Source organism: Balaenoptera borealis, assembly GCF_965194805.1.
Source record: "Balaenoptera borealis genome assembly, chromosome: 21".
Classification (NCBI taxonomy): domain Eukaryota; kingdom Metazoa; phylum Chordata; class Mammalia; order Artiodactyla; family Balaenopteridae; genus Balaenoptera; species Balaenoptera borealis.
The window spans coordinates 37,449,821-37,464,659 of NC_138880.1; the positions used below are offsets into that span (position 1 = coordinate 37,449,821).

At 40.4% G+C, this 14,839-nt stretch overlaps 1 protein-coding gene across 1 annotated transcript in view; it reads left to right on the forward strand.

The window, feature by feature from the left end:
- Nucleotides 1-14,839, forward strand: part of TENM3 (teneurin transmembrane protein 3) — a 2,383,554-nt gene that overhangs the window by 2,302,076 nt on the left and 66,639 nt on the right. The window contains exons 16-18 of the mRNA XM_082374697.1: nucleotides 1,130-1,156; nucleotides 2,746-2,763; nucleotides 3,676-3,822. Of these exons, the coding sequence (XP_082230823.1) occupies nucleotides 1,130-1,156; nucleotides 2,746-2,763; nucleotides 3,676-3,822 (192 nt within the window). The remainder of the gene's footprint in view (nucleotides 1-1,129; nucleotides 1,157-2,745; nucleotides 2,764-3,675; nucleotides 3,823-14,839) is intronic.

The following is a 14,839-nucleotide window of genomic DNA, read 5'->3' on the forward strand; positions in this document are numbered from 1 at the left end:
AAGTTCTGCGACCACTTGCATATGTCAGTAATGAAAAATCATCAACATAAGCATCTTTGAAAAGCAATTTTAGACCATTAAAGATGTATGAATTTTGGCAAAGCAAGAAGATTTGAGGCTTATTAAGAATATATTAGGTCTCTCCAGTGAGTGAACGGAGAGGGATATTTATGCCTCTGTTCAAGAGGAAAGGTGTCGGCTAATTGTAACCTCATGAAAGATTAAATGGACAGGTACAGTAAAAGACTTCAGTCTTAATCCTGACTGTTCCAGCAAAGCTTTTGTGAGAAACAGAGCCTATTCCTGCCTGAATCCTGAAAAGAAACAAGATCTTAGTCCGTATTTCTTAATAGACTACATACATGATACATTACTGTGCGTCCGACATGTAGTCAAGGGTTACTGGGTAATCATAGTCTACAGAACTTACACATGCCTTTTTCATAATACTATATGAACTTTGCTCAAGGACTCTCAGCTTCCTTCTTTATTTTTTCTTCTTTATTAACAAAGTTTGATTATTTGTAAATATGCAAGTAACTCAAGAGGGAAGGTGAATGAAGTAGAATTTCTGTGGGTTTATCTTGCAGACTGAAGAAAGCATCTGAACATACATAAATGGCTCCTCTGGGCCTTCTGTGTATTCTTTCTGCCCTTCCACTGTGTGACCCTTGCGAAACTACTTTGTTAAAAACAAACTGAAAAAAAGAGAATTATTTTCTCACCTCCCCCCGCAAAAAACGTTGATTATTTGTAGATCTCATAGTTGTAAATTTCCAAAATTATTTAGTAATAAAGAATTGATTCCGTTTGTTCTACTTAGCTATGCTTTCATATAATCTCGGGAAGGATCAGGGTGTGTCCATTCCAAATAATCTGCGAAAGAAAGTGTTAGTTTCCCTGCATACTTTTCCTGAAAATGCTGAGCATATCCTGAAATCGTGACTACATTTTCTAAAACGTGAATATATTGCATTTTTAGAAGATAGGAAGTGCATCTCTGTCGTGTGATGTGAGTCTTATGTCAGCTGCAGCTACTCAATTTGCATGTAAATTCTGAAAATTTCCTTGTCCCATGTGACACTTCTGAAATGTCTGTCTGTTCTTTTTTCCTTTTTAATTTCTCAAGCTCACTATTTGGATAAGATAGTTAAAGGTACTGTATACTTGCTTTTTGTTGCCATATCTCTATATAACGGTGTATTAGCTTGCACTAGGTATGAAAATAGACTGTTTTCATGCATATTTTTGTAAATTATAAATTAGGCTTACATTATGTGAAATCCTTTGGATTTAAAGTATTGAGACTTGAATGTCTGTGTCTCATTTTTATAAGTTTGGGTTATCACAGATTTCATCCTATGTAAAAACATTAGTTTTCACTGGAACCAAAAACTGAAGATAACAGTACATTTGCTGTTTTTTGTTTTGGGGTTTTGTTTTGTTTTGTTTTTTAGGTTTTTTTTGGCTTTAAGATCTTCATTGTTGGCAATTCAGCTCATAGGCTTTAAATTCTAAATCAAGAATCATGAACGCTCACTCTCTTATCACAGAATAAGAAATTGTCAATCTAAAGAAGATTCTGGTTAACATATGTTGAGAGAAATCTCATTTATCCTCATATGGAAACTTCTTTGGCTTTTTCTCAATGTTTCAAAATATATGTGATATCATAATTTATGTTTTGTGATTTTCTAAAAAAACTACAAAATACTGTGCATTCTAGAAAACAGAAACGATAACACCACTCAGCAGAAAACAGCAGATTCTTTATCTTCAGTTATCATAGAAATAAGTGAAAACCGTATTTTTCAGAAGAGAAAATTCCCTTTCCCTTCCTCCTCAGATTACCTATTTTTTTATTCCTTGTTTGTGCTTTTCATTAGAATATGAAAATATTCATGACAATATCCAGGCTTTCATGTAATAACTTCTTGTGTGCCTGCAGTCAGCTGCTGCACCTCTTTGTCAGTGGGGCAGTTAAACCCTTTCTTTTTTTTTTCATTAAAAACAAAACAGAAACATCCGTAAGGAAAATTCACCTTTTAGGTATTGAATAGTCCATAAATACAGATGGTAATTGTCTGAAAGAAAAGAAGCAGCAAAATTAATCTTCTCCTGACCTGATGGTATCCATAAGTGTAATTTCATCATACCCAGCCACAAGAGACTGTCAAAATAGTCTTCTTTCTGTTAACTCTAATCTTAAGAGACAGAAAGTCTCTTTGAGATCTTTTCATTTCAAGTTGCACAGTGGAGGAGGGGAAGCCAAGATATGAATAATTCTTTTAATACAGACTTAAAATAAACATCCTTAAACGGATTGTTCCCTTAAATTTTGTCACCAAAACAAGAGTAGCATTCTAATTATAAGAAGCTGTAGAACAAACCCCAACTGCTAGAGCAAGTGTTTTTTTTTACTTATATATATTTTATACCAAATTATAAGTAATTCTTTCCACAGAGATCTGATTAATAGCCAATTATTCTTGCCATTTTAGAGCGTTTATATCCTCGTTTCTGTCAGTGTCGTGTCACGCTCATAGACAAGCGCTCCAGAATCTACCTGAACGTCATCCTCATAAACAGATCATGTTGGCTGCATGCCAGTTACCATCTGTAGGAAGTGGCAGAATTTGTTTTTTTTTTTTAAATGTCATGTTAGGCTGAAACAATTATAGATTTTGGATATATTAAATTATTTTCATTGTTTCCCAAATTTTCCCTCCTTGCCCATAAAAGCAGACAAGATAGGATATAAAGGTAACAGCATAAAAGCTTTAGGGAGATTGTCACAAACTCTCACTCTTTGCGCTCTGTCTTGAAGCACGTGACTACTGCGTTTTTGTTCGGTCTATCGATGTTTTACTGTGGTCCTTATGGTATTTCATTTTGTCCGTCCTAAGTAATCCAATATGCACAGCTATTACATTCGGTTGGAAATCCTGTCGGTCCTGTCCCATCCGTATGCAGCCTGAATCCTAATGTTTGTTAGAATAGATGCTAAGCTGCTTCACTATTTCCTGGGCTTTGCTTATTCTGTGAAAAGGAATGTATTCTCGGCATAAAGTATAGTCATTAATACTGGCCTATACTTTGTGCAGTTATTTAATGCACTGTAATTTCACATGAATATACGGCAACTCTGAGGCCAGATAAAATTAATGTTCTCTTCAACATCATTCATATCCTCATACCCGCTTTCATGCTTTTAAATTTAGAGGGAATTTTTGAAAGCAACAAGGCGCTTTTAAGAAGGCATGTCTAACCAGTGACCAGTATTGTTTACAACAGATTAAAAAGTCTATTCTAGGGCTTCTGAAATGATCTTCTTGTGACGCTTTTTTCACACCTTACAATCACCCTTGTTGCTTTGCTAAAGGAAAAAAATTTAAGTTAATTTTGTCTGGCCTGCAGCAGTTTAGTGGATCTTTGCAGATATTTCTGTCCTGCACAGGTAAGTGGTGTCTCAAGGGTCAGGCCAATCAAAGATGCCACTTGGATAAGAATGAGATTCCTTAGATAATGTTGCTGTTTCTATCCATGTGCAATTACAGTATTTGTGCTGTTTCGAAAGGCCTGTTCCCACTAAGTGTCCCTCATTTGTTTATTTGAGGTGCAAAAACTTTCAATACTCAAATCACTTCCGTTGTCCTTCTTTGTCTCTTTTGACAGAGGGGTGCCCCGGTCTGTGCAACAGCAATGGAAGATGCACGCTGGACCAAAACGGCTGGCATTGCGTTTGCCAGCCAGGGTGGAGGGGAGCGGGCTGTGACGTGGCCATGGAGACCCTCTGCGCAGACGGCAAGGACAATGAGGGAGGTAAGAGAGGCTGAGCAGCAAGGCGAGCTTGTGCCAGAACTCAGGCTTGTAGGTTCTCGCGGGTACCTGGTTATCTGTTGCCAAAAAAAAAAAATCCGATCCCCATAGATTAAATTTTTTGAAAAAGGTATGAGTGCTGATAGGGTGATTTTGCTCCCTATTTTCCCTGAGACAAATGCAAGATTGTTATCATTCAGGGAAAAGGCAAGGTAACCAAGCTACCGTGTAATGTACATTGTTCTCCACTCCTCGTCCTAATCTCCGGGTGACAATTCTCCTCGCTGCAGTTTTTAGGACCCTGTAAATTGGGAGCTCTAAAGCAGTATTTTAATAATGAAACATTCCAAAAGATGCAAGACAGTTCCCAAGCTCTTCTGTTGGAAGGCTTGGATGAAAAGGAAAAAAAAAAAAAAAAAACAGGAACAGAAAGCAATCCCCTCGAAGCTGTACTTCCAGTGTCTTTTTATCCTTAACTTTACACCCTGTGAAAAGGATTATGATATTCCACCCCACATAAGCCCAGGGTTAAGAAATAATTATTTTCCCCGTTGCGCACATCCTCCGTGCTAGTGTATTTCAGTTTCAGAGAAGAGAGAAGTGAGCGTTAGTGGTTGTCTCCAGTGATGGAGGACTTGCCCCTGGAGCTGTTCAGTGTTGGTGTCCCTTTGGGACTGAGATTTTTGGAAGGATTCCGTTTCTGTCTGGACCCCTGTGGTCACCTGCTCTGTGGGTTAGTGTGTGTCCCCTACCCCCGCCTTCATTCCACCTGCCCTTTTGGGAGTGTCCACGTGGGCAATATGTGTTGGTTAAAAGTGCAGGTTTAGAGTCAGATCTTCACTCCAACTCGTGGTGCTTATGTGACCTGAGACAAGGTTCTTATCCCTCTACATTTCAATGGCTTCGTGTATAAAAGAGTGATAAAGGAGTTTCTGGAAGGATTAAGTGAGAGAATGTTTGTAAAGTACTTAGTGTATTGCCAGGGATATATTATGTTGTAAGTAGCAGCTATTATTATCCAATTTTCCTTCTTTTGCTTTCAAAAGTGCTCCCCTTGACTGGGTGAAATTCATAAAAGGTTGTCAGAGAAGGTTGAATGGCCTTTTCCTTTCCAAATAGAGTGGACCTAACTTCAGGCAGACCTCGGAGATATTGTGGGTCCGGTTCCAGACCACTGCAGTAAAGCAAGTACCAGAATAAAGCAAGTCACACAAATTTGGGGGTTTCCCAGTACATATAAAAGTTATGTTTACCCTACGCTGTTAAGTTACCCTATACTGTAGTCTGTTAAGTGAGCAATAGCCTTACGTCTAAAAAACAATGTACATACGTTAATATAAAGATATTGCTAAAAAATGTTAACCGTCATCTGAGCCTTAAGCAAGTTGTAGTCGTAACATCAAAGGTCACCACTGATCACAGATCGCCATCACAGATATAATAATGAAAGAGTTTGAAATATTGCGAGAATTACCGAAATGTGGTGCAGAGACACAAGGCGAGCAAATGCTGCTGGGAAAGCGGCGCGGTGGGCTTGCTCCCAGCAGAGCTGCCACACACCTTCAATGTATGAAAAACGCAGTATCTTTGAAGCACAATAAAGGGAAACACAGTAAAAACAAGGCCTGCCCTGTACTGTTCTTTTGGAAGCAGAGTGCCAGAACCAACTCTCAGCTCTCCCCATTGCCCCCAACACACACACACACGCACACACACACACACGAACCAACTCTCAGCTCTCCCCATTGCCCCCAACACACATACACACACACGCGCGCGCACACACACACACACACACACACGCGTGCGCGCGCGCTACAATCATTCTGAAACCAAACGTTATTTGTGTCTCATCTTCCTAAGAGTTGCAATTCTCCCCTTTCATTCTAGCACATTGTTCACTATTTTCCCTGTTTTCTTTTAACCTGGACTCTTGAGCAACTTGAGCCCCTAGTTCTGAGCTGAAGCCTCCCTTGCTGTCTGCTCCTGATAGGTTTAGGTGGCCCTTTGCCCTCGCAGCCTCTCCTGCCTAACAATATGGAGCTGCCCCGATTCCTCCTCACCGTGCCCATGTGCCTGTCTTAGAAACACGGCATCAGTCCTCTCTGACCCCCAGCCCAGACGGCAACTTTCCTCCTTACTTTCCCCCAAGAAGCCCCTACCCCATTGTTTTCTAATGCCCATGGAGGAAGGAGAGCTTCCCTTCCTCCTTTTTTTTTTTTTAAATTACTCTTTTATTTTTTATTCTTTTGCCGCACAGCATGAGGGATCTTAGTTCCCCGACCAGGGATCGAACCCATGCCCCCTGCAGTGGAAGCACGGAGTCCTAACCACTGGACCACCAGGGAAGTCCCTTCCCTTCCTCCTTGATCAGATATTTCACACTTGTCTTCTGAAAGATTACTTTGAGGAGGTTACAGACTCGTGCAGAGGGAAGCAAAGGGCAGGGCCAAGTCTGCAGAGACGCTGCAGAGTAACTGAGGGGCTAATCAACTCTTTAGTATTGTTATCCGCTAAGGAGGTTTCTCTTTCCTCAAAATTTATCAGCTGTGAATTGGCCTCATTCCCCCTTTGTTTATTCTTCTTAGCCTGAAGCTCGGCTATCTCTAGACTTGCCTCTCCAAGGGGATATCTGAGCTGATAGAAGACCTCCTGTGGATTCTCTACTTATCTCATATAATTTGTATTCCTGTCCCTAACCTAATTTTGTTGATCTTCTGAGAAGGAATCTCAGTGCCAGCTTTATTATATCCTGAGATTGTAACCTGGGTGCCTTATAACCCAAGCTAGAGGGTTCCTTGAACTTAAGCATGGGCTGTGTGTATACGGACAATATTTTCCACACCAAACCCCAACTCAAGACACATAATCTGGCAATTAAGGATATCATTATCATTGTATGAGGACAATAAAACAGAATGTTTAAAATAAGGACTATACTTGAAATTCTATGATATGTAGGAACTATACCATTAGAGATCCATTGTCTAAACTAAGTTTGATGTCAAAATGGTGAATTAGCCAGAAAGTAGCCAAGTAATTTGATTTAACACATTAAGTAACTAAGGAGGAGGAGAAGATGAAGAGGTTGATTTGGCCCGAATCAGAAATTAAACGTATCATACGAATAGCTGCAGGTCTAGTCTGAGTAATTTTGTAGAACACAACTTTAAGAACTTTGCAGAACACACACACACACACACACACACACACACACACACACACACACACACACAGAGAGAAAGTTGCTTACTATTCCCAGAACTGAAAAAGGTATATTTAAAAATTTTAGAAAGAACAGCCACATACGGTGAAATAAATATTTTTTTCTTACACCAAGCATCTTCCTTCCCCTCCAAAATATACCTTCCTTTACCAAATCCGCTTCACCCCATCTCTACTGCCTAAGCCTAAAGATCCTCAATCTCTGGATCTCACTAAGTAAATAGGTGACCCGGGCTTCCCTGGTGGCGCAGTGGTTAAGAATCCGCCTGCCAATGCAGGGGACACGGGTTCGAGCCCTGGTCCGGGAAGATCCCACATGCTGCGGAGCAACTGAGGCCGTGCACCACAATTACTGAGCCTGTGCTCTAGAGCCCGCGAGCCACAACTACTGAGCCCGTGTGCCACAACTACTGAAGCCCGCATGCCTAGAGCCTGTGCTCTGCAACAAGAGAAGCCACCGCAATGAGAAGTCTACACACCGCAACGAAGAGTAGCCCCCACTTGCCGCAACTAGAGAAAGTCCGTGCGCAGCAACGAAGACCCAACGCAGCCAAAAATAAATAAAATAAATAAATTTAGTTAAAAAAAAATAGGTGACCCTCTCTGCCTGTGGAGCCAACTTCCCCTTTATGTCTCTAACGTGCTTGAGGAAAAGCAGACTTCGAGGGGAACTTGTGATGAGGACTAGGAGAAGTGGGCTACTAATAAAGTAGACGGGAGGAACTTGTCTTTAGCCACTCTCGCAACACTTGCACGGCCATAAGAAGTAAATCTGCTGTTCAGTTGGACCTTGTTTCTTTAAGGCTCAAATAAATAGCTGTTGCATACACAGACCCCTTAGCTTTTCAGAACTAAGGCCATCTTTTACCCACCATAAAGGCCTTGACAAAGATCCCCACTCTCTGTGGACTCAACAGGGTGTCTCCCCCTTCGCTTCTCAAATCTGAGCTCCAGGTGTCACACACAGGCAGCTAGAGCAGACATCGGGGCAGAGGTGGGCTATGGGAGAGTCCATTTTTAAATCACACAGTGGACGTCAGAGACTTGTGGTCACTGGACCAGAGAATTGTGGCGAACATCTCCACACAGGGCCTGTAGGCACTTCGGAAGCAAGGACAAGATATCCTTTCCTCATTGGAAAAGCTTTCTGAGCAAGTGATCCACACTGCAGGCCTCCACTTGGCTTTTACGTTTTTCTTCTTCAGCTTTATCTTCACCTACAAAGTCATTCTCCCTCTAGACTGAGCCGTGTCTTGTTCATATCCCAGAACGCACGCTGATGGTGAAGTCGCTAAGATCAGAGACAAGACAGGTGAAGAGATGGGACCTGGTCCCTATTAAACGCTGTGTGATCTGGAGTGGGGTTGAAGACAGTGACTCCATACCGCCCCATCCTTAGCTTATATAACGGACAAGTTTGGAGAGAACTGCACCTAGGTGTACAGACAGTGGTAACAGAAATCTGGGTTAATCATCTGTCAACTCTGCTTGTTCTATGCTGGCACCATTCTCTGGATGTCTCTCCCACCAGCTCGAGGTTTACATTCCTCTAGCATAACAAGCCCAGTGCAGGGAGGACACCTTTTTCAATGGTTACATGAGACCTGGGCCTGGCCTGAGCCCGACTCTCATGGTCAGAATTAGGTCACCGCCCTACAAGAAAATTGAAGTTCTGTCTCCAGAATAAAGGGGTAAGGACAGTGGGTAGGCAGAAAAACAGATTCAACTATCGGAATATAAATAGCTGTCGATAGCGTTTAGTTTTAGTATAACCAGACAGTATACTCCAATAACCATTTCATATGGTAGTAGAATTCTGTTAGTTTCAGAAGGAATCTTCTAGTCTCTCTCTCCTCCCTTCCCCCCCAAATTCCAGCCTTCTCACTTGAGAGCAAGGAAACCAGTGCTGAGCCTCTGACATGCTTTCGATGCCCGAGATTGACGAGGCAGCTCTCGGTTCTCCCAAACACTTCTGTACGTGTCGTCAGTTTCACCTGGTCACCCTACTACAAATCTCATTCAATAGGGGGTGTCTTGACTTTCAGTAGCTCCCCATATGGCGGTCCGGTCCCACCATAGAAGCATCAAAATGCAACAGCTTGCCAGAGACAACTCTGTTTTTATAGAGACTCAAGATGCTTATTAATGAGATGATTTCTCCAAGATATATTGTCTCTGGCAGTGGTTACCATGTTCCCATTGTCCTTCTCATTCGGGAGATCTATTCAGAGTTCCCCTTGACATCTTGCTTCCCTGTCTGGTCCTCCAGTGGATAGCTCCCCTGTGGGGACCAGAGGCATGGGACGCAAGCCCTCTCCTGCAGATTGAATGGTTGAGGGCCCAAGAATGACTTAAAGACTCTTCCTAAATTTTGTGCAAGATGGTAGAGTGTCAAAGTATAAATCCTGCCAGGAAAGATGCATCTTACTTGTAAGTAGATAGAGTTATTCTTTGTCCTTCAGAGTTGTTGTTACTTCGTGGGGCTAGATGTCAGGAAGATGTATCTAAAACAGGCTTTTTTTTACATCTTCAGAGGTTGTTAATTGTAGAGAAGGAAGCAGATTCAACTGAGCTTATTTAGAAATTGAAAAGAAACTGTAATGAGAGAGAGAAAGGAAGGAAGAAAAATGCAAACAGAAGATTCAAACTGCAGGAGAAAGCAGGAGTGTGCTAGCAATGGAAACGAGGAGGGAAGCAATGAATGAAATTTTCATGTACGCATCAGAATGAGTGTGATGAAGGGACAGAGCTGGTCTACGTTTGGAGATTTTACCGAAAGAAAATCAGGAAATATTTGAAAGTAGAGTTTTAAGAAGTCCTAGAAGGAGTATGAGACAATTTGTGTTCTCCAAAAAACATATTGAAAAATAAAAGTTAAATAAAATAGTAACAGAAATAGGAAGAGAGGGGGGAAATGGCTTAAAAAAAGAAGAAGAAAGAGGGAGGGTGGGAGGGAGGGAAGGGAGGAAATTACAAGAGTTCCTAAGTACTTCTTACAAAGAATCCAGATATCAGAATATAGAATGGCACTCAGTCTCAGAGCCTTAAAATACATTAACCTGGCGGATGATTTGGGGCAGGGGGGAATTACTATTCATTTGAAAGACTCTATGAGGTCCTACTATAGGGAGAGATTCAGGTTACTCTGAACCCTTTTACTGTCCACAGAAGTTTTAGAGCCCCGGGAATCCCCTTCTAGGAAAGAAAAGTCCAGCTTGTGCTCTCAGAAGCAAAGGACCCCAGTAAGCCTCCTGGTAGTACACAAGGAACGTGGGGTTTGATCACTGTTTTTTGAATGAGTTTTAGAAGGAGAGGAAAATCAGAGCCACACAGGCTGGAACTAAAAGTCTCCCCTGTATTTTACACGCATTACCCTTTGCTGCCACCACAAGCTTTACAGCGTAACAAAGGGCATCGCTCAGAACCTCTTTAGAAAGTGTCCCCTTTCTCCATGTTAAGAACCTCTGCATTCCTGGGGAGGGTTATTACTAGTAACCGTACACAAGTGCTACATTCTCATTGTCAAGAGTAACCACTGTCAACAACTTAAAGAGTGTGTGTTTCTACGCCTCCTTCAGTGAATTTAGATGCACATTTATGTTTTTAAACGTAAACGGGATAGGTACTGTTCTAAATTTGATTCTGCCAAAGAGGGTAACTTAGAGATTTTTTCATGTCAGTACATATAGGCCTATCTCCTACTTTATAATAGAAACACGGTTGTCCTAATGAATTTTACCACTACTAATTAATAATTGTTTAGTTGTTTCTCTTTTTTTCTTGCTCTTAGTATAAAGACAAATCTGTAGTGAATCTGTGTGTGTGTATCTGCATATAAATCTTTGTGTAAATGTACAAATATTTCTTTGGGACAGATTTTTTAGAAATGAAATTGCTGGGTCACGGGGTATTTTAATTTTTAATTCTGGTAGCTACTGCCAAATTGCCTTGCAAGTAAGTTTCACCATTGTACACTTCATCGGTAGGATAGTGTTTATTTTCCCCATGTTCATAATCTGTACATAATCATTGTACATAAGCAAAATTGTCCAACACAATGAAAAATATGAATTTTGTCTGCTGGGTGGAAATGACTCCATTTTTATTGTTTTAATTTGCATTTCCCCAATTACTAGTTAGGTTGATGATCTTTATATATGTTCCTTGATTGTTTGCATTTCTTCTTTTGCTAATTGCTTATTTATTTCTCTTGACCATTTTTTTCTATTGAGTTACTTGACTTTTTCTTTTTAATTTTTAGGAGTTCTTTGTGTATTCTTCTTATCAGTTCTTTGTGAGGTGTGTTGCAGATATCTTATCTCAAGTTTTCATTATCTTTTAACTTTGTTTATGGTGTCTTTCATCATGCAGAAATTTTCAAAGGATAAACTTTTATAAGGTAAATGTTTATAAGGTTTAACTTTTCCTTCATGAATTCTGGGTTGTGTGTCTTTATAAGTACATACATAAGTTGTACTTATGTGTAGTATTTCCTATAATTTCTTCTAATACTTTATGTAATTGTATGGATTGCTTAATGTCTAATTCATCAAGAACATGTAAAGATACCTATTAGAGTAAAAAAAGAAACAGGAATTCAAGGATTAGCATAGCGTCTGAGGGCAGGAAAAAGGTGATGAAAGAAAATCAGCACCTGTCTCTGCTGTGCTTTTAAGACATCATTTTGACCTGTTTAGATCTCATAATCTCTAGGAACTGAATTGATTCTTCACTTCATTCAGCAAAATTATTGTATGCGTACTTGGTGCCAAGAAGTATATGTCCTAGATTCTGGTGCTATAACAGTGAACTAGATTAGCCCTCAAGGAACTTTGTGAGACCATTGTCTGAGCTGATTGCTAAAGGAATTGGGGAGGGGGATAAGAGAGCAGGTGAGAAGTCTCCCGGCAGAGGAAATAATAATCACAAAGGTCTTGTAAGCTATGTTAAGGAGTTCTAACTACTCAGAAAGCAGCAGGGACCAATTAAAGGAAGTATTTTAGCTGGAGAAGTGAAATAACCACATTTGATTTCTACCAAGATTACTCAGATTTAAGTGTTAAGAATGAGTAGCTAGGACAAGACTGGCGCCTGGGAAACCAAGCCCTTGTTGAGATCTTGTCAAGAAGTGACCATGGTGGTCTAAACGATTGTTTCAGTGAAATGGAAAGAAATAGATTGATTCAGGAGATGTTTGCGGTGGAGAAAAGGAGGATCTGGTCATTGATTAGGTGCAGAGAAAAAGGGAGAAGAGGAATCAAGGTTGACGTTCAGGTTTCTGCTTTGAGAAACTGGGTGAGTGGATGGTGGAACCATTCCTTGCAATAGGAAATGCAGAGGAAGCGAGTGTTCAGAGAAGATCATATTTGTTGTGTTTTAGACGTGTTAAGTTTTCGATGCCCGTGTAATATCCAAGTGGAAATATCTAGAAGACCGGTTGTGGATTTGGAGTTCAGGAGAATGATCAGCCTGGAGTCATTAGCCTTGAAATGTTGTGAACCTAGAGAGAATAAAGCCACCAAGAAAGCTCTGCTGTAGACAAACCAAGAAGATACAGAAAACCAAACATGATCCCAATTCAGTAATAAACAAATGAATGTCATGCATGGTACAGAATGGTGACTTAAAAGAGCAACAAAAGGTATACCCGTACACTTTGAAAATTCTAAAATCCACAGATAAAATACTGCGTGAGAATTTCTACCTCTACCTCCAACTTGAAGGCAGGGGAGGGGCTTCCAAATACTGTGGGGAAGGGCAGTGGGCATTAATTAATTATCTTTTGAGTAAAGATGAAAATTCATTCAAAGGAAATTCATGACTTTTTATCCAGTCAGTATGGCAAGGTTTTAAAAAACAAGTTAAAATATCCATAGCTGCTTAAAAGACAGAAGCAGATTAAAGCCAGCATAGAGGGTGAACTAGGAAAAGATGGAGTCAGACATTTTAATTATCTAGCAAAATAGGCATTAAATTTGCCAGAAAAAAAATCAAGAATGATTTAAAGGCTATAAGGAAATAGGGCAGGGTAGAAACTTTAAAGCAAGACTAGAGGTTGGCAAACTATTACCCCTGGGCCAAAGCTTGTTTTTTTTTTTTTTAAATTAATTAATTAATTTATTTATTTATGGCTGTGTTGGGTCTTCGTTTCTGTGCGAGGGCTTTCTCTAGTTGCGGCAAGCGGGGGCCACTCTTCATCGCGGTGCGCGGGCCTCTCACTATCGCGGCCTCTCTTGTTGCGGAGCACAGGCTCCAGACGCGCAGGCTCAGTAGTTGTGGCTCACGGGCCCAGCTGCTCTGCGGTATGAGGGATCTTCCCAGACCAGGGCTCGAACCCGTGTCCCCTGCATTAGCAGGCAGATTCTCAACCACTGCGCCACCGGGGAAGCCCAAAGCTTGTTTTTGTAAATAAAGTTTTATTGAGACACAGTCACATTTACATATTGTCTCTGGCTGCTTTAGAGCTCTAAAGGCAGAGTTAAGTACTTGTAGCAGGGACTGTATGGTCCACGAAGTCTAAAGTATTTTTTATCTGGCCCTTAATTTACGAAATAAGTCTGCCAGCCACTGTTACAAACCAATGAAAGGGTTAAGAAAGATGAGAACATGTTTTGAAATGATAACAGAGCAATACCATTGAGGATTAAGTGGAAGGAAGCATACTCTAGATTGTCTACATCACGGTACCACTTACATTGCAAAGCCTAACCGGGAGAAAGAGGGGCTCTTAACTGATCATTGGAGTTGTTATTCAGTGGGTTTTGAACAGTTCTGATTTTCTTTAGATTTTTTTACGATTAATTCTATTAGCTATGGCTTCCACACCAATCTCAATTTAAGCTGACCTAATATTCCTGAGACTAAAATGGAACGTTGATGATTTTGAGACGCTCTTCCACAAAGTCACTTTTACTACCGTATATGTTTGGGCAAGTGGGTTATCAGCTTAGTTGTACTAGATAGCCCTAGCCACGTGAGTATAGACAAGGAATGAAAAATGTTTTCTCGAGTTATAGGAAGCCAGATTCATAACCATCCGTCACTTGCTTGGGCAAGTTAGTGATAAACTCTGCAGAAAGATAACAGACCTTGTGTCCCTGCATCTCGGCTGCTGAAAATGAGATTCTTTCTCTGATTGATGTTAGCAGAGAGGCTTGTAAAAATGCATTCCCAGCTGATTAGTTCAGAAGGTGTCAATCTCATGCAGTTTTATGACCTGCAGACTACATGCCAGATGCACGTTTGCTTTTTATGAACTAACAAAGATGAATGACGAGATTTGAGCATTCCTCTTTGGCCAACTGTAGCATATATAGTGCCTAAAGGAAGACACTGTGGGGATATTATGGGGGACAAAGTGGGAGGGGAATTTAACCCTTAATTTACCAGATTAATGGAGATAAAATATTAATGTTTGGAAGTACTTTCACTATTAAGTAGTTGCTACTTATGTTAAAAAACGAACGTAAGGGAAAAACCTGTAAGAATATAAAATATTTGTGTGGAATTACTCTCCCGAGCGTATGCACACCCCATTCTAAATCCATGGAGTCAGAGCTCTTAGATAGATCATAAAACAGATTAAAGATTCCTCATGAAGTCTCAACATATGATCATGAATTGTTACTGAAAGGGTTTTTTAAAATTGTTTGTTTGAAGCTAAAAATGATTTAGGGGCAATAGGTCAACCATCTACGATTTTAAAAATCTGAGTCTTCATAACTATGCTTCTATTTCTTTGAGACAGATGGAGAAAAATGCAATATATTGCATTATTATAACATATCCTCTTGAA